This window comes from Cydia strobilella, chromosome 6 (genome assembly GCF_947568885.1).
Source record: "Cydia strobilella chromosome 6, ilCydStro3.1, whole genome shotgun sequence".
NCBI lineage: Eukaryota > Metazoa > Arthropoda > Insecta > Lepidoptera > Tortricidae > Cydia > Cydia strobilella.
In genome coordinates, this window is record NC_086046.1 from 19,660,998 (window position 1) to 19,680,749 (window position 19,752).

Sequence of the window (19,752 nt, forward strand, 5' to 3'; positions counted from 1 at the left end):
AACAACTGACAGGCCGATATCGCCCGGCGAACTGGTAATCAGTGGGCCCATTTAGAATGTACTGGTAAGAGAATATAGCTGTCTCAGCCTTCCTTTTTGCTGTTTGTGTGTTGTGCACACAACACATAGCAAACAGGGATTAAATTAAATAATTGAATAATGCAAAACGTAATTATGTATCTTAAAGTATTACAAAGTTATTGCCAAACACACAGGCCTGTTGCACTAGTAAAAATGTGGTTACATTCCATTATTATAACAATTAATAAAATTAGGTTACACAAAACTGAAACCTATTTACATCAACAGTTCCTCATTGTTAATCATTCTACCAATACACATTTAAGGAAAACTTTTTTATATTACCTGCACATTATTTTCTTGTATATTTCACGAAATTGACAATTAACGAACTTACTGGCTAAATTAGTACTGACACTACAATACCCCCTTATCAATTGCACTTAAATTAGTACATGATTGTCTTTTATCACCTCATAAGTGGTCATCCATTAATTACATCACATCACATGTTTAGGGGGAGGGAGGGGGTCAAGAAAATGTGACATGGGGGAGGGGGAGTCACGAACTATGATGTCACTTTAACTTCATCAGTATCCAAAGATTTATTTAAATTATTTTATTCGCTTTACAGTTAAATAACCAATTTTTGGAATGAAAATTGTTATTATTTTTTTTATTTTCTTTTCAATAGTTTTAGGTTACAAAATTACTAATATTAAATATATTGATAAAATATTAATAATACTTTTAATTCGATTTGCCGATTTCGTTGAAAAAATGTGACGTCACACCAGGGGGGGAGGGGTTTGCCAAATGTAACCAAGTGTGAGAAGGGGGGAGGGGTCAAAAAACCTAGAAATTCGTGTGACGTAATTAATGGATGACCCCTACTGATAAGATTAATTATGTGTGGGCTGTATGAGACAGATAATGGTCTCACCCAGTAAAGTGACTCATACAGTAAAGGTGCTCAAATATAGGTACCTGTGTGACTACCTAGGTTTCACTAAATACTGTTGGAGATTCCAAGATGGGTCACTGAGATATTTTAAGTTCTAATTTGTCATTCCTTTTGAGGATGTGGGATCATTAAGAGCCCATAATTCTGAGACATGCCAAACTTTGGAGGGCTATATGCAGATATTGTATACCTAGAAGCTGTGCCTAGAAGTTAATAAGACTCCTTATCCTCAACCTCTAGGAACACCAGGTCAACAGGCCAACAATCTTATGCAGGGATTGGAAACGCGTATTTGCTCCATACAAAAATACCGGTATTATTACGTACTTTTTCGTTTTTTGGTTTGTTATTTCATTTTTAATGTGACTATCTAATAATACAAAATTGTTACCTAAATACATGATTAAATCCTACCTAAAGAACATAAAATAATTCTAAATATTGGGCTGGTTTTTTAAAAATACCGCTTCCGAGCCCTGCTTTTAGAGTGTAATAATAATAATAAATCCGTTTATTAAAGATAACGTAGGTCCAACACATTACAATGTAAAAAACACAATTAAAAATAAACGAAAAATAAATAAATTAAAATCAGAGCAGCAATTTAAAAAAAAAATTCAACATTACTGACATTTATAAAAAGAATATAGCCATGTCAAAAATCTAAATAAAACATTATAATATTAAATGTAATATGAAACTTAGTATACTTACTATGGGCAGTATGGGCTATTGATGTTCCAGTGTCCAACGGATTTAAAATTGCGGAGAAAATACAAATACAAAACTTTATTTTCCAATTTCAAACCCACTGCGGCGCACGGCAAAACTTAGCGCATTTATTTGTATTAACCTCGTATTCCGGGTTAGATAAATACGCTATCGCGCATTGTTTCCAACAACCGGTGAAATTTCATTAGGCTGCGTGTCCACCAGAGATGTGCGAGGATGCGTAGATAGAATATTGTCCATGTGATCTGTGCTGAGCAAGGATAGGTAAATGAAGAGAGAGATTCTATTCATTCTATTGGCTGTTAACAAACACGTCCCTCGCTACGCTTCCTCGCACATCTCTGGTGGAAACGCAATTGGGATTGCCTTTGTTTTGTTTTGATTTTAAAACTAACCATAGAGTAACTTATACTAGAGCGGTACTGTCATAGTAAATTTTGTAACCCCAGTAAATTCACTGCCATCTGTCGACACACTTTAAAACTAAAAATAAATATTTATAAAAATACGATAAAATGTATTTAAATATGGATAAATGATTTTTTTATTTGCATTAATAATTTTTATATGATTTTGACCCATGTTCTTTCACTGGTATGCGTTAAAATTATAAATAACAAACGAAACAGTCTACGCCCTCTATACGAGTGTAGGCCAAAACTAGTGGCGCCATCTGATCGAGAATCAAATTTTCGTGATTTTCGAGGCACGTTGTTTCCTTAGACTGTATCCATCAACTAACACAACCACAAGTGTTTTCTAAAATACTTTTATATGAAATGAACTGGTGGTTGCTAAACGTTAAAGTTAACGCTAATACCTATTGATTCTGTTTCTCGTTCAGTAATAAAGTATTATAGAACTTGATAAAGACCTCAGATGTTTTGACGCGCCGCGTCGCGTGTCGGCGCGGACGCTCGGTGCGCACTGTCACCTGCATGCGTAGGTGCGACACTGCCACAGAATAAGACGCGATCGAAATAGCCTCTTCCGCATAACACCTTCGCGCCTGTCTTGCCCAGGAGTTCCAAATATCGTCTTTCTACGTTGTAAAAGGCGGCATCGTCATTTATTGGTCCTGCACAACACTACCATAACCGGAATGACACATCACTAATATAGGAGCTTGTAGATCGGTTTCGGGCGTGAACCACGCTATGTACTATCTAAGACTAAACTCCCTTTTGTGATTCCCTAATAAATATTTGTTATAATGGTGCTCTGGTGTTTTTACTCTTACAGTTGCGATTGTTTTAAAAAAGATATAATTATTGTCGTCAGTGATTGAAGGTCGTAGCTGTGTAAGGAAGTAAAACACTGGACTAGGGAAATGCTGAATAGTGTTGCGGGAACTTGTAGGGCAAGTAATTATTGTCTAAAGCACCGAAACCTTTTATTAAATGCTTTATAACGAAAAGGAGTTCAGTATTTACAAGTTATCAACCTAAATTACATACCTTATTGAATACGAGAGTGTAGGTAATTTGTTTACCGATGCATTAAGTTGATTGGATTAAGTGATACTTTAAATTTGACACTGCAATAAAAACACACCAATTTTGTATAGTGGTACAACCGTACAAACTAGAAAACCCTCGAAATCCTCACAATGCTAAGAAATGCTATTCAATCCAACTATGCCGACCACAATCATCTAATGAACATTAATTTGCCATTTGGATGCGGCATAAAGACATCTTAAGGAAGCTATAAAATGTGGTGTTTGGGCTGCGGGCCTGATGAGGTGATGAGGCGTATCGCACGTTTCGCAGATCTGTGTTACTTTGTAGGGATGTATCAAATAGGTATGCCGTACTTCAAAGATTGAACACACAAATATTACACTGCAAATGGTATTTCAAAACTTTCCTGCATTATCATCCAGCAAAGATACCGATATCCAACCTATTGTTGCCAGTATCCGCCGCTGATAGCCCTGCACGATGTCTATTTGTGTAGCGTGCGCGACCGCTCTACAACGCGCAAAGCTTTTGGTATAGCTCTGCCGTGACCCTTATTAACGATACCGATATGAAACCGTGCTATTGTTGCCATCAGTATCCCGCTCATTCCGCTAATAGTTATCGACCCAATTATCCGCCGCTGACAGCCCTACAAGATGCGATCTATTTGTGCAGCATGCGCGACCGCTCCACAACGCGCCCAACCGAAATAGTCACTTGTTTTAGGTAGTCGTGACCTTTATTTTTATTACTTAGGCAATATAGTTAAATGAAAAATTCAATGCACAATGCACATGGCTACTGCTCGTAGATTAGATCTGGACCTCTAAAGACTTCATCTCTGTCAGTCTATTTAAGCAGAGCAATAGAGATCTTAGAGTTTCGATGTTGTCGGTAGCCTCCCAGCTCACTGGAATGATTGAAAATTTACAGAATAGTCTTTTCAGTCTTTCTCATTTAGTTCGAGGTTGGTTTTTCTGGTCATATTGCCACGCTAGGTCAAAAGTTATCTGTCGGGTATCATCTAATTGTTGTAGTCCAGGTGTACATGTACAATCCGAAAATGAAATGTCTCGTTTCTTTGATCTTTAAGCCTCTTCTGGGAAGAGGAGGAGGAGGAGATTTTGATATAAATGCGACTCTAAAATAGTATGATTTTGAGTCTTCGACAAGAAACGTTTAGAGAAATGATGGGCAGTGCCCTTTGTCTTGTATGGCGGGGACACGCAAATTTAAAAAAATTGAGGACACTTAATTATTAATTAAATAACGTTGAGCAAACCATTAAAAAAATAACATGACGGAACTAGATAACAAAGTAAGCTGTGCCGTGGGAGTGGGATAGTTACAAAATGAATAGTGTACGGATTTTCTTCGTAAAGTAAACAAAGAAACTGCGATGTAAGTGTTGCTTATTATCGTGACCCTTTATAAACCTCCCAGTTCAAAGTTGTGTAAGATTTAATTTGAAGTAATAAGGATTGAATAATATAATTGTCTTGTTATAGTCTCAAAACCTGAGAAATAGATATCCCACCAAAACATTTTCATGAAAAATGTTGCCAAGACGAAACCATAAGGCTTGCACTGTCAAAAAGTTATCAGATCTCTTGTAGAGCCAAGCTTCTAACTCTACAAGCCCTAACTTCACAAACTCTACACCTTAGTCAAAATATGGGGCTTGGTCGTTTCAATAAATCAGTTATGAGTGCTGGTTGCTTCACAATTTGAGGTAGGTAAATAAATATACATACCTATGCAGAAGCTCTACAGCCAATTTTTTGTTCAATCACATATTTATTTGGGTTTGAAATGTGCTTATAAATTATAATGTATGAGATATAATCTAAAAACCATTTTTTTGGAATTTTTGTAAATTTTTCATTTCAATTCTTGTCACTATTATCACACGTTAGATATTGATAAAGATTTTTTCTGACAATACAAATGTTGCTATTCGTTTAACCCTAGTTATATGGCATGTAAAACAAAAACTGGCCAAGTGCGAGTCGGACTCGCCCACCGAGGGTTCCGTACTTTTTACTATTCGTTGTTATAGCGGCAACAGAAATACATCATCTGTGAAAATTTCAACTGTGTATCACGGTTCATGAGATACAGCCTGGTGACAGACAGACGGACTGCGGAGTCTTAGTAATAGGGTCCCGTTTTTACCCTTTGGGTACGGAACCCTAAAAACGCAACTTGACTGCGCTAGAAACTACATAAAACAAATGATCAATCAATTCTCCAGCACTTACCTCAACCTAGATCTCTCCACACGCAACACCCATTACTATTCCGATCTAATAAACGTAGAAACCCTTTACTTACCTCATATACACTTACGTCGTTGTTCCATTGAGTATTCAGCTTGTCAGTTCACAGGACATTACGATACGATTCCCGAAAACTCGTAACGTGGGCATTTTAGTACCATGTCGCTTTCGAGTATGTATTGAGCGAGAATATAATTTTCAAAGGAGTTACAGTGATATGGTACTAAATTGTACAAGATGTGAATGAGCCCTGTTTAATCCTAAATGTTTAATGTAGGCGACAGACAGAAAAAGGTGGCGGCAGATTGTCAAAGAGAAGCTTTTCCCTAGAAGCGGCCACGTCCCTTATGATGAGGAAACCGATGTGAGGAGGAAATGTAGCAGTTTTTTATCATCTATCCACCTAGAAAATTTTGTATCGTAATGCAGTGATTAAAAATAAATAGATATAGGTACCCCTGATGCATGTACACGCGCTTGCACACCCTGGTTGTAATGTTTGGATTTATATATCAGATATTACACCTCTTGCGTTACATGCCCTACGCATTACGTTACGGAAACGCAACGCATAATATCACAGGCCGATGTGTCTTCCCTAGAGTTGTGCCATTCCCGGTAACATTCCTCAATTTGTATGGGGAAATTTCTCACTCGGTAACATTCCCCATGCAAAATGGGGAATGTTACCGGGAACGATACAACTCTAGTCTTCCCTAATCACTTTATATTTGTTTAAGGCGATTGATCGGATAGGATGGAGATGTATATTTATTCAACAAGCTTTCTTTGCACATCTATTTTTGATTAGAGTTTTGTCGCATCTAAAGGAAAGTGTTATGGGAAAGTCAGATCTTAGAAAGTTTTGCGTCTGCAGTCCGATTGGGCGAAAGTCAGTTTATTTAAAAAATGTAAGAGTAAACTTGCATACGCAAACCTGGTGTAGGTTTATTTGACGTTCATAAGCGCATTGTAATATGCCTATCTTTATCTTATCTTTAATATTAACGGATATTTTTGAGGTCAAATGCAGAAGGACGCAAATTGATAAGTTAAAGTGGTATAAATGGTATAATGAAATTAATTTATATATTTATAATATTTATTTACTTTAAAGCTGCAAAAGTACATACTCACTTTGTGAATGAATTCCATTCATAAATACACTTGCAGCTCGCTGTACATATACGTAATAAAGAATATAAGGCCCGAAAAACTATACCTGGTGTTTTAAATCGCATAAATAGGTAATATTCGTAAAACTGGTCACTTGGAATTAATTAATATAATTGTTTCATCTATAATCTCATAATCCTGGTCGAATTACTGCCTTGGGTGAGACTTGAACTCACTGGATCGATACTCCAGCGCTTTGCCAACTGAGCCACCAAGACCTCATCTTTAGTCAGTAAATGTGCCATTCTCAACCAAAAGGGTACTTATTGTCGGTTGTCAATAAGGCGCTATTTCCATATAGCTTCAATTTGTAATCAACCTTATCGACTAGCGACAATGTGGTATCTTTTGGTTGAAAACGTCAGAAATCTTCCCACTATATGGGTCTAGGGGACCCTAGCGACATCTACCGTAAGAGCGTTACACTTCTTTAACGGCCACCTCGAGTTCCAAGTTATATTGGAAATTCACCAGTTACGAATGTTACGATGTGCTAATTCCCATTCTAAATTAATTTTTGATAGCATCGTCCGCAGGCGTTTCTGCTTGTTAAAAATTAACAAGTGTTGTTATTTGTTTGTTTTGTTTTTTTTTTTTTTTTTTTACCATTACTAAGCTAGCCAATCGTATAGAATTAGCATCGTTCGCCTTTCACGTTGCGTGACAGGTCAGGTCACTGTGAGAGCTGCATTTGATTAGCGCTTCGTTTGAATGACCGATAGTGGATCCTGTCTCTTTGCAAGAAGGTTTCCGAATGGTTAGTTAACTGCGTTTGTATGTCAGCAAACACGCCTAGAATGTTGACTATTATTAGCGATAGTGCTAGTAATGTTCTTGCTGAGGTTTCTCTGAATTTCTTGAAATTTCCTTGCTGTACCATTGTTCCAGTTTAATTTAAACTCTAAATTTCAATTCTCATCTACTCAAAGGTTAACTGGAAGAAATCCCTTAAAGGGATAAGTTCGCCTTTTGTACTGCCTATTTCTGTGCCATATTTGTGTTCTATGTCTTTGTACAATAAAGAGTTTATACATACATACATAAATTTATGGTCATGTCATATTTGCATATTTTAGTTCACGCGCAAGTATAATGAAAGCGTAATGTATCTCCGCATGCTCTCCACACCCGCTCCAGAGGAACTACCGCAAAAAACGAAAATCGAAATTTCTTTATCTGCCTCTCTATCGCTCGAATATGCAGATAAAGAAATTTCGTTTTTCGCGGTGCAGTCTGCGGCCGTAGCGCACAGCCTGCCGCTTCCTCAGCCTCTGCATCTACGATTGTCGCGGTCAAACGGTACAATTTTTTTTGTGTTGACCACCTCCTAAGTATGATGCCTAGAAACGCAATGATTTCTCGTCGTTCATGCAACAACAAGAATTTGATTGACCAAAACTGCTGGTTTTCCAACTGAGCTTAAGGATGTACAGGATGTAGGTACTCTTCCCTCTTAAAAATTCATTATTATTTAGTCATTTTTATACGGCACACATTGTATTAATTTCTATTAAGCGACTTATTTTATGTATGCTTGTTCTGTCAACTTCAGAACAATTTCCTAAGAACGGCATTTAAATGCGTTCAAGTCTTTCAACACCGTAACGCAACCAAATGTGCTTTTGATTACACACAACATATTACTACACCAATTCAAATCAGTATAATTTCAACAAACATAAATCCAGTGTTTATACAATCTGTAATGTAGCGACCTATTTGCCAAACGGGAGCAACGGTGGTAACCTAGGGTAAAGGTCGTTGGCCGGCGATCGATCCCGTGTCCCAGTTCCCGGCCGGGCTCTGTACCCCGTACCTTATGCACCTCTTCCACACTCTTAGCTATTCGTAAACCTTATTCCAACGACTTAAAGCCTACCGTTAGTTAAGAGAAGGCTTTAACACTTTCAAAGCGTTCTAAACAGTAAAGCTTTTCAAAGTCTTGAATACGTATGCTAACGACAGAATTGTAAAGGTTTGAACATGTGAATACTTGAGTCTACGCGTTCCAGTATAGTAGGTTTCCATTTGAAATTCTAGAGGTAAGAACGAACAGTAAACTAGCTGTGAATTTTAAAACGTTGATGACGTATGGTATGACGTATATATAAAACTGAGGAACTAAAATAATTAATGTCAAACTACCAACTTTTAACATCGAAGTAGATTTATTTGACTGAATTCCTCTGAAAGCCGGCTCCGATTGGAATTGGATAAATTGAAAGAACGTGGAACTGAGGAGGAACGTGGAAAGAAAGATACCTTAACTATTTCAATTTAAAACTTCCTGCCGATAAATCACTACCAGTCTGCCAGTAGGAACTTTAGTCTATTGATCATGAAACCCGAAAAAACTGTCGCTTTCATTGCCTTATATATTTATTCATGGATAAAAAATGTATGTCGCTAGCGTGTGAATAACTATTACTGAAGAAAAGAATTTAAATTTCAAAGCGCATTGTTATGACCGATTTATTAGTTGATTTATAGTATTTATACACGCCTTTCTACAATCAGGTAGTTCATTAGAGTATAGAGTGGTATGTATATATGTATGTAATACTATCGGTTACTCGGTCTTCTCCAGCTTACGAATGCCTCTAATCACATATCGAGGAGGAACTCAAATTGGCCTCGTAAATAGTTCAATGTTTTATAGGGTACGGATAGTCATGAGGCACCTCGCTGGGTTTGACGTCAGCAGCATCGATCTGTCTAGCCCCTGGCCCCTTTCTCTCGGTCTATGCGCAAAAAAAACTTAATTTAGCCTGGAAAATCGCTATCTAATCAGATATCGAGGAGGTACTCAAATTGGCATCGTAAATCGTTCGACGTTTTATAGGGCTTGGATAGTCACGAGGCACCTCGCCGGGTTTGACGTCAGCAGCATCGATCTGTCTACACCCTACCCCTGGCTGATGCAATTCTCTCGGTTCACGCGAACTGAAAACTTATATTCGGCCAGAACAGAAGGCCGAAAATCTAGAGCAAGAGCAGTGTAGTGTAAAGAACTGTTGTATAATCTAAGGAGAGTTAACTAGATTTAAAATAAGGCACTATTACCCAAGTTACTAGATCATAATCTAGTTATGACTAAAGCATTATTCCCTCTTGCACTTACAGAGTTGCAGTGTGCAAAAACCATAAACGCGATTGTACGAAGGTTCAATTTTATGCCTTACATTTTATGAGTCCACTGATCGGTTCAGTGTCAGTACGAGAATGGCCATTAAATATATTTGAAAATTTCAGCTTCAATTTGCTTATTGTAAATAGCGCATTCGGAACAGGTACCTACCTAAATGTAACAAATATAAAATTGGTTTACATGTTGTGAGTAGTGGTGCATTGCAGATTGATTCAAGATTATGCACTTCTTTTCGCTGAGAAACAATCTTTCAATCTCACAAGAGTTACCCCACAAGAAAGCCGTATCTGGAAGCTGACGTTACGTATCCATGATAAGCGAGGAGAGCTGTTGGTATATCAACTAAGACATCGCGCTATAAGCCAGGGTCAAAAGCCGCGCTTGCATCGATCCAGCCGCGCTCCCGTCCGACCAATCGCGAGTGCAGCGCACTACGTTGCAGATGTCATCTTCCAGCGTACCGCGTGGAAATTAGCACTACCGTATAATTAAAAAGTAAACCTTATTCTATTGGTCTAATTACATGTTCATCTCATCTGTGCATACTTACATTAGAATATAGGCATAAATCTATATAAAAAAAAACCATTTATTTCGGACCACAAAAATCCATAACAGAATGAATTCCATACTACGCTATATATGAATTCTGTATACTACGCTACATAGACCAAGTGAACTACTTAAAGCTTTTTTTTACAAGTGTGTAAATTGAAAGTAAACAGTACCCTCCAAGGTGTTCACGTGCTAAAGTGAAGTGTGTCCTTAAGACATTCACGCTGAATGCATTTCGATGTTTAATTCAAAACAATGCAATTTTGCAATGTTGAGCAGGAAGTGGGTGCGGATGTGCGTTGCGTCATTTTGCTCTTCGGGTTACCTCATACCGTTATTTATACCACTTTTAAAAACCTCGTTGCATTGCATTGCAAGTAATACTCCCTGTTTAACAGCGCGTCTCTCGAAATCTTTTTACGCGTTTAACCCAGTTTGTTTTTATTACTCTAGTACAAGTTTCACACGTTTGACCTACATTTCAGTTGTCATTAAGTTGCACAATGCACGGCTGTTTCATTTGAGATAGAAGCTGCATTTTAAAGTAGCTGAATGCAGTTTTGCGCGACATTGTGCACAGACACAAACGTAAGGGGTAGTTCCCTGGGCGGGCGGCTGGAGGGGCGCTGGGCGGCGGCGGGGAGGGGAGGGCTCCAGCGTCAACGACCGCCACTCGGCACTCCGCGATCGCGAGAGAACGTCAACTTAACCGGCGACTTTCGATATTACAGAACTTGACGCGGATCTGCTATTCCACGCGCGTATTGCATTGAGAACTTAACTTAGACAGTGCTAAAGTGACTGTGACTTTTACCTTAATCGAGTGATGTCGCTCATTGGTTTATTTGGCACGTCCTCGTTTCGCTCACATTGACATAAAGCCGGAAGCTCTGAAATAGACGTTTGCAGACAATGCATCACTTGAGACAAGTTTTTTGTTAGATCGAACAATGCAACTGTGAATTTAAGACTTTCTAATCAATATGGTGAAGCTAGGCCTGGCTATGGTTGTCGGAGTAGCCCCGGCGTTGGTGTCGTGGTGGCGAGGCCAGGCGCCGCCGCTGCTGAGCCCGGGCTCGGAGCTGAGTAGCCCGGACTCGGAGAAGGCGCCGCGATGGCCGCGCCGCTCGCCCTCGCTGTCCGACTGTCTGGAGAGCAGCAGTGATGAGGAGACCGCGAGGTCCATCGTGTGCCACGTTAGACCTAAACTAGTAAGTATTAGTTAAGCTAGATGCTCCCGCTGCTCAGTCTGCTCAACCTTGGTTCTGATTTAGACATGCTTGGCTGGGAGAAGGTCCGTACTCTGTTTGAACGTGATCGTGAATCCAGAAACAAGGCATTAAGGAACTCGCCAATGTCAGGTAGAGGTAGATTGAATTCGGTTGATCTTATTCCTCTTGCGACTATGTTACGCCTACCTAACATGATTTGCCCTCATCACATCAGTCGCTTGTCACTTTATTCTATGGCAATTAGTGAGAAAACTCAGTAATTACCTAATGTTAATCCATTAGTATTACTACTTAGCAAATTGTATTCTCTAAGCTATTAGCAATTCAAATCATGCGGACCGAAGCATGTTTCACATTTTATGCCCTAATAGATTAGTTTAGCAACTTAATAGTAAGTACCTATGTTAATTTATTGACAAGATATAGTTCCGACTGCTATAATGATATACTACTGGGGCCCATTTCTCGAACGGTATTAGACTAATATTATTAGTCCACGAACTGTCAAATCGTATGGGTTGCCATGAAAACACACTAATAATATTAGACTAATATCATTCGAGAAATGGGCCCCTGATAGCGGAATTGTAAGATCAATTTCTTTTACCTTTTTTAGATCTTTTGCATTATTGTCAGTCCCCATACACATAAGTGAGGTAAGTCTTGGGTATCTGACTTTCACTTATTTTTCGTTTTTTGGCTGAATTATTGCGTAATATTCCGAACAACTTATTTTATAGCTTCAAACACGAGTCGTTAACGTAATCCGGTTTTTAGAGAGGCCTATATTTCTATAGCTATAAAATGAAACGACAACATTTTTCGTATCATAAATACAGGCAAGGGCATAAATATATATACATTCCCAAAGTTTCAAAAATATGTGTACGCTCTTACACCTTAGACAATAAAGTCGTGTTTACATGTTTTTGAGCCATTTGTCTGGATCGATATTTTTGCCTTCGACTGTACATATCTATCTTTTAAACCATTTCCAAAAGCGACTATTTCAAGAAGTAATATCCTTTAGGCATGTGAGATTGAGTTTCGTCTTGCCAATGTTAACTAAGCAAAGCTTGCACTATTGGTACCTAATGATAAGTACCAATAGTGCAAGCTTTGCTTAGTTAACATTAAACCTTACCGGGGTTCAAACTTAGATCCACCAGATTCGTAGGCTACTTACATAAATTCTTAATAACATAGAAAACACCCATGACTCAGGAACAAATATCTGTGCTCATCGCGCAAATAAATGCCCTTACCGGGATTCGAATCCAGTACCATCGTCTTCACAGGCAGGGTCACTACCCACTAGGCCAGATCGGTCGTCAATAGTCGGAGGTCGGTCGTTAATAGCCGTTAAGGTTTTGATCACAGCTTCAATTGGCTCTAAATTAACATAGTCTTTATTTATTTTTTGCGGAATACCGTTGAATACCTCGAGCTGAATCACAGCTAGTGTCAGCGACTACTAAAATTAGCCGCATATCTAAAGGACGAGTCTTCTCCATTCGTCATTTACAACGAAAATCCTTGATTAATTTCTAAAATAACTCAAAAGACCGTCAGCTCCATAGCCACTAGCTGTTATAGAAATGTGACAGTAACATATCCCGTCACATAACTTGGTGACAGCTTGAACCATTCTTATTCAAATCGAACCGTTTAGTTCCATCTGTCAATCAAAATAGTGAAACTATTGTGAAAAGGGGGCGGTCGAGTGTGCGATGAATTAATCATAGATATCAGCGATCTGCATTTTGCATATTCATAATAGGTTTTATTTGGGGTTCCGTAGCCACAATAGCAAATATGAAACCCTGTATCCTTTCTGTTTGCGTGGAAAATATCTTTAAAATAAGGTGTCTTACTTACTCAAATTACCTAATAAAAATTCATTTTGTACAGTACAATTTAATTTCCGATCCATTTCGTACCTTGTCACAGTGTTAATCAATAGGAAAGTCGCTAGATACCTCATACTATTGTCACTGTGACAAGGTACAAAATGGGTCGGAAATTAAATTCTTCAAGTGTATGTATATACAGACATATTTAGGTTAAATTAAACCATTTATTAGTTCCCTATCGTTGTGTCCCATTTGCACGCATTTTGTTTTCCTTTTTTCGTATATTTTTAATGCAGGAACAGAATCCTTCATTGTATATGTGGTCTACGTGCTTGGTCGATTTTCCACTTACAATTTTTAATTAGGCTACAATACAAGTGAATATGGTTATTACCTATTAGTGTTGATACATTTATGTTAATTTAAAAGTTCTCTGCATAAAACTCCTCACTTAATCGTATTATTGTTTTAATGCTTGCGTTTCTCACATTCTGCGAGACGAGACGGATGTGCCACTTAGATGCACTGCGTCGATAAAAAGAAAACAAAGAATAAGATAAGTATTGCAATGTGGGTATTAAAAAGATGAAAATGCGGGTTGCGCAAGTTCTGAACATGAGATATGTGGACTTTTCACAAAGACGAAATGTAAAAGTCGCTCAAATCCCTAAACCTCCCTGGCAACGGGAAATGCACTTATTTTTTAGCCGCCCTGTATATAAAACTTACGTAACGTGTGCGCGGTGTGCGTGTGCCGCGGCGAGCCGGTTAATATTTGTGATGACGTTCTCCACTAAAAGGTTCCACATTGTCGGTTGTCAATAAGGTAGAATTCAAACTAAAGCTTCATGGAAAAAGCGCCTTATTGACAACCTGCAGTAAGTACCCTTTTGGTTGAAAATGGCACATTTATTGCTAAGGTAATGGCTCCTTTACACTATGGCCCAGCGCTGGACCAGCGAGATGGCCATGCGATGGTTATAGCACCTCTATATGATGGCCCAGCGCTGGACCATGTACCAGCGAGATGGCCAATGCGGTAGTTGAGAGCACGCACTATGGAATGGGCCACCCCCTATCTCTATAGGTACCTTTAGAAAGTAGAAAAACAAATTTATTTTGTTACCTTTATTTACCGACGTTTCGACATAGGTTTCACTGGACGTCCCAGCAAAATGTCAAAACAGAGATTTGTGTGGCTTTGCCGGGGCGTCAGTTAGCCGTGACCACGACCAGTGAAACCTGTGTCGTAACGTCGGTTAATAAAGGTAACAAAATAAATTCGCGATAGACCCGATTGTAAATGTGATTTAGTAGAAAAACAATTCTTCTGTGTACTCTGCCTATACTAATATAGTAAATGGGAAATGGATTTAATTTATTATCAATTACACCAGTAAATAACTGTCCAGAAAGTTTTCCACACAATTCTGAAAGCGTTTCGAAAGTAAACTTGAATTATGACTATTAAAACATTAATTTTACGACACCAATAACTATTATACAAATCGAAACTGACAGTTTATTGTCCTCTAGATTTATTTTCGTTTAAAAATAAATCTGGCATCGATCATTCACCTTTGGTGTTACGAAACCGTGCCCCGGCGCTGGCAGCGTGATGCGTATGCACATGCGTCGCGAAACATCACTCACTTATAAAACCTCCTATCTTACACAGCCTGTCTGTTGAAAAAGAAATCTAGATACGTGGGAATAGAGTCGATTTATGGATGAATAGTAAAAGCTAATCAAGTGTATGTGAGAGTAGTGATTGGAAATGTCACGATATTTGCGTCGCGCGTGCGCATCTCGCTCAATACTTTTGATTCTAAAAGCCGGAATGACTGAAGTACATTTGATTTTGCACGCGATTCTCGTCTTTAATTGTCAAGCTACATGTCCTAAAATGGTTTGAAGATTATCTTGGATTTGGGTTGCTTTTGATGTTTAGTTTCTAGTCGATACCTCGCCGTTAATCGTCGGAGCCGATTAGTTTTTCCATCGATACGATTCGATCGCGTGGCTTCAGTGGAATTAGGTAGCTTTCCGCATTGTTTTGGGCCCGGTTGTTCTTGCATTTGAATCCATATTGAGTTTACCGTTTTTATCGGGAAACGCTGTTCCGTTTCGTAATTATCGTAATTAAATGCTTTAAACGATGGTTAAGACGCGCATTGATATTAAAATGGAATTAGTTAACGGTTCTGTAAACTGAGTGTAGTGGGTCCAATTCCCATTAAACTCATATTAGTCTTAAAACTACTAACCTCATTGTGAACTTATTTTGAGCATTAACATGATTTCCGTTGTATTTTCGTTTGGAGAAAATTGGTCAAATAATTGTAGCCTAAAATTTCTCATTTAAGGAAAGGAGCTCAATTTAGGAAGAACATTTTAATAATGTTTTGTTATCGCTTATGTTCTCCGCATTCTTTTCAATTTCCATAGGATAGGTATTTAGTTTCCTCATTGTACATATAATAACGAAAATACAATGGCTCCCAGATACCTACACTTTTAGTGGATAAAAATGGCTCTAAAACCCCCTGACGACTTGGTATCAAAATTTGCTTTCTTGGGTATATTTAACTGTTAAGTTGACACAAAAGTCAGAATTCAATTGCGGTCAGGCAAAAACATTATATAGACGCTTTTCGTGGTCGTCAAAAGGTTAATTTCCTTTTCAATCCAAATAAAACTGAAAGTTCAGCTCTGTCGATCGTACAGTTAACTGACCGTCGTCCAGAATGCGGATGCCACCATTGTTTAGCACGTGCAACCGGGCCTCACCTCAGTGTGTCGCGTGTTTTGGCGCGCGCATGCGTTTTGCGAGCTCCGTGCGGCGATCTCCAAGTGATATTTATCTTGTGAAAAACTATTATAGTGTCTTTGTCTTTCGGTAAATTAATTCTGTAGTTCAGCTGTACCCAACCTGGCTGTAAATGGCTCACCTGGCAATCCTGACATAGATATAATAGCTCTCCGATTATCCGATTTTGCGACCGCTGAGCCCGGTGACCTCATATCTATAATGGATTTGTAGCCTTTATTTACAAAAAGTTGAGTATGCCTGCTGATCTAACTGTGTAGCTCCGTGAAAGTTTATTTAGTAAAGTGGTCAGTGATCACAATTAGACAATCTGTAGTAGTAAAGGAAACGATATCTTATTGTGAGCTTTTATAAAAGTGCACACATAACATCTTTGAGTCATCTGAGAAATACCTAGGTCTTTCTGAAAATTCACTAAGTTGATCTAATCTATTGTAGTATTATTTAGCTTCTTACCTTCGTATATTCTTTGAGCCAACGTAATCCTCTAGTAATTTGTTAGTTTTAATGACCGCGGATGACCGGACTAAATCAACAGCTGTGAATGACACGACAATCGACAATTAGTCGTGCATAAGTCTTACTCGTACTTCTGCGGCTTGTAGGTACTTTTAACTCGTCTCGACATTGTACTAATCGATAATCGATTCGAAAATTACCGAGTGACATTAAAAAAGAAAGTGATAGGTATTATGTTATTAGTTAACTATTACTGAATGACATAACCAGTTGCACTGTTTTCTGGTGCACTTGTAATTATTATAACCTAATTGAATAGCTTTTAAACATCTTTAACGCCGCTACGTTCTACACAGTTGTTAGTAAGTCACAGACATTAGAGAGTTATACCTCATGATGAACGTCGCGTTGCTATTGTCAGGTGTAGTGTAGAGGCGCACCCGTAACTTAACGTCCTTGTGTCTTTGTTACACGGCGCTGCGAAGGTGGGTCACTCTATTAGTAGTGCTACTTACAGACAAGGACCACGGGAATCTAAATATTTATCAGTACGGTTTTTACTCACTATTATTTTTAGTCGCTTTTGGCGACATGTTTCGGATTCTTGAGTGCACGACGAACAACCGCCGCGGACACTCGTGCCTGAGGATGGATTCCCAAAGAATCCGAAACATGTCGCCAAAAGCGACTAAAAATAATAGTGAGTAAAAACCGTACTGATAAATATTTTGAAATATGTCTCACGATAGTTTAAGTGCGACCACGGGAATCTATTTGTGAACACTATATACACATACCTATACTAGACTGATAGTCTATAATTTTTTTGACTTATAGGACACTATGTCTCCTTGCGGCGAGAGCAGTTTGTAAGAAGCAGTTGCAATTTTGCTATACAAACTGTATGTGCTTCAGAAGACGTAATACTTTTTAATTTCGGAGTAAAATAATTTACTACTAGAATCATAACTACGACCGGCCGCCTTTTGAGTCTCAGCCTCATCTCATAAATAATTAATGAGCTAAAACATTTAGGTATATTCATGAATATATTACTTAATTTTATTTTGTACTTAATATTTTAGTAATAATGTATCTTTTTAATATAATCTACCGAATAGTAGGCAAGTAGGAGTATGTTACAATTCGTAGTAGGTATCCGCAATTAGGTATACATTGTTGTAATCATCTCTGCCACCGTTGAACCCATTTGATTAATTTTACATGTGTTTTATGTCTTCCTCTGATAATTTCAATGTCAACGTAATACCTATTAACACATTTGTTTCATTTTTATTATTATCAAACGTTTGATAATATTTATTGTTTAGTTGTGGTTTGTACAATTTTACATGTACATAAATTAAAATGTCTATGATTATTTTTATACGGCTACAATGGAAGCCATCTTTAAGCTAGACTCGTCTCCAGAATCAGTTTAGAACTTTCTCTTGTTTAAGTTCTCCACCTTTAATTGAGCAAAACTAACAGTCCTCTAAAGTCTAAACTAAATCATACTTTGAATACTTATTCTGTATGCATTGTCTTCCAACGCACGCATCCTTACCTTATTCACACCATAGAGTAACTGATACTAGAGCGTTACTGTCATAGTAAATTATGTAACCCCAGTAAATTCACTGCCATCTGTCGACACACTTTAAAACTAAAAATGAAGATTCATAAAAATACGATAGAATGTATTTAAATATAGATAAATGATTTTTTTTATTTGCATTAATTATTTTTATGATTTTGACCCATGTTCTTTCACTGATATGCGTTAAAATTGTTAAATAACAAACGAAACCGTCAACGCCATCTATACGACTGTAGGCCAAAACTAGTAGCGCCCTCTGAACGAGAATCAAATTTTCTTGATTTTCGAGGCACGTTTTTTCCTTAGACTGTATCCATATATTACGGAGTTATATCTATCTTTATATCTATCTTTGTTCACACTGTTATTAATGATTCTGTGCTTACTCTACATGTGATCCTGTGAGCCTTAAACCCATCCGCAGTTCCGCACATATAGTAATTCCAAAGCAAACCGGAATAGATTAGATGATATAACACTGGCTTGTCTAGAAAATCGCATTCTCTTCGCCGCTGACAACTCGGCCATCTATCATCGTTTATAAAGGCCGTTGCAGATTTATCACTAACAATAGTCGTGTAACCCTTACGTGTCACCTGAAGCTAACACTTCTGCTCCCCTTTATGGCCCTAACAGCTTTACGAGGTCTCCGCGTTGACCCAGATCCGAGACAATGAGACAAGAAGCGTGGCTGTGAGATAGGTACATTACATTTAATCTGAGTCTGAGAGTTGAAATGTAAAATGTGTAGTGTAGGTACAATTGCATTTTGATTAAGGTAATTGTAGAGTAGGATTGTTTTCTATTAGTAAAGCGTAACGCAATAATACGAGTGTTCGCACACTTTGTCAAACAGTAAAAGGACTTAACTCCTCATCAATTAATTATCACTTAGTATTTTTGAACACAGCTAAAGCTTCTGAAGTGTTTATGTACAGTCTCCATCAGATATATCGGAGCGGCCAAGGTAATCTCAAAAATATCTGAACACGCCTCTATTGTCAAGGCGTTAGAGTGCGTATTCAGATATTTATGAGCACCTCGGCCGCTCCTATAAATATATCTGATGGCGACTGTACGTTAACAAAAGTACTTCATTTAATTCATTGCAGGTCTCATTAACGTATTACGTAGGTAATGTTATTTGTTTCCTGGTAACCTGGGTTTTGTTATCCATAATGAAACGATGGAAATTGTGTAAAATCGAAGATCATATACTTATCCGCGTCTCTATCTCTGACGTTGTGATAAACGTTCTCCGAATTTCGAAGTCCGGGTAGCCCCTTAGCACAAAACGCCTACCTTTTAATTTACTGTAGGGAAGACCGTCATAGGGCAAGAACGCTCGTATTTGTATACGTAATACGTCGCTGGCTTATTCAGACAGGAAGAGCTTCACTCCTTCTGCTCTACCGACCTTCTGTAAGTGGAGTATGTGTA

At 38.1% G+C, this 19,752-nt stretch overlaps 1 protein-coding gene across 4 annotated transcripts in view; it reads left to right on the forward strand.

The window, feature by feature from the left end:
* LOC134742236 (leucine-rich repeat flightless-interacting protein 2) overlaps positions 1-19,752 on the forward strand; it is a 43,500-nt gene that overhangs the window by 1,637 nt on the left and 22,111 nt on the right. The window contains exon 1 of one of the 4 annotated variants that reach the window (XM_063675255.1): positions 10,987-11,549. The exons of 2 other annotated variants lie outside the window; for them this stretch is intronic. In XM_063675255.1, the coding sequence (XP_063531325.1) occupies positions 11,322-11,549 (228 nt within the window). In that variant the 5' untranslated portion in view covers positions 10,987-11,321. Of the gene's footprint in view, positions 1-10,986; positions 11,550-16,244; positions 16,323-19,752 lie in introns of those variants that run through there. One more of the 4 variants, XM_063675256.1, reaches the window with a different exon arrangement.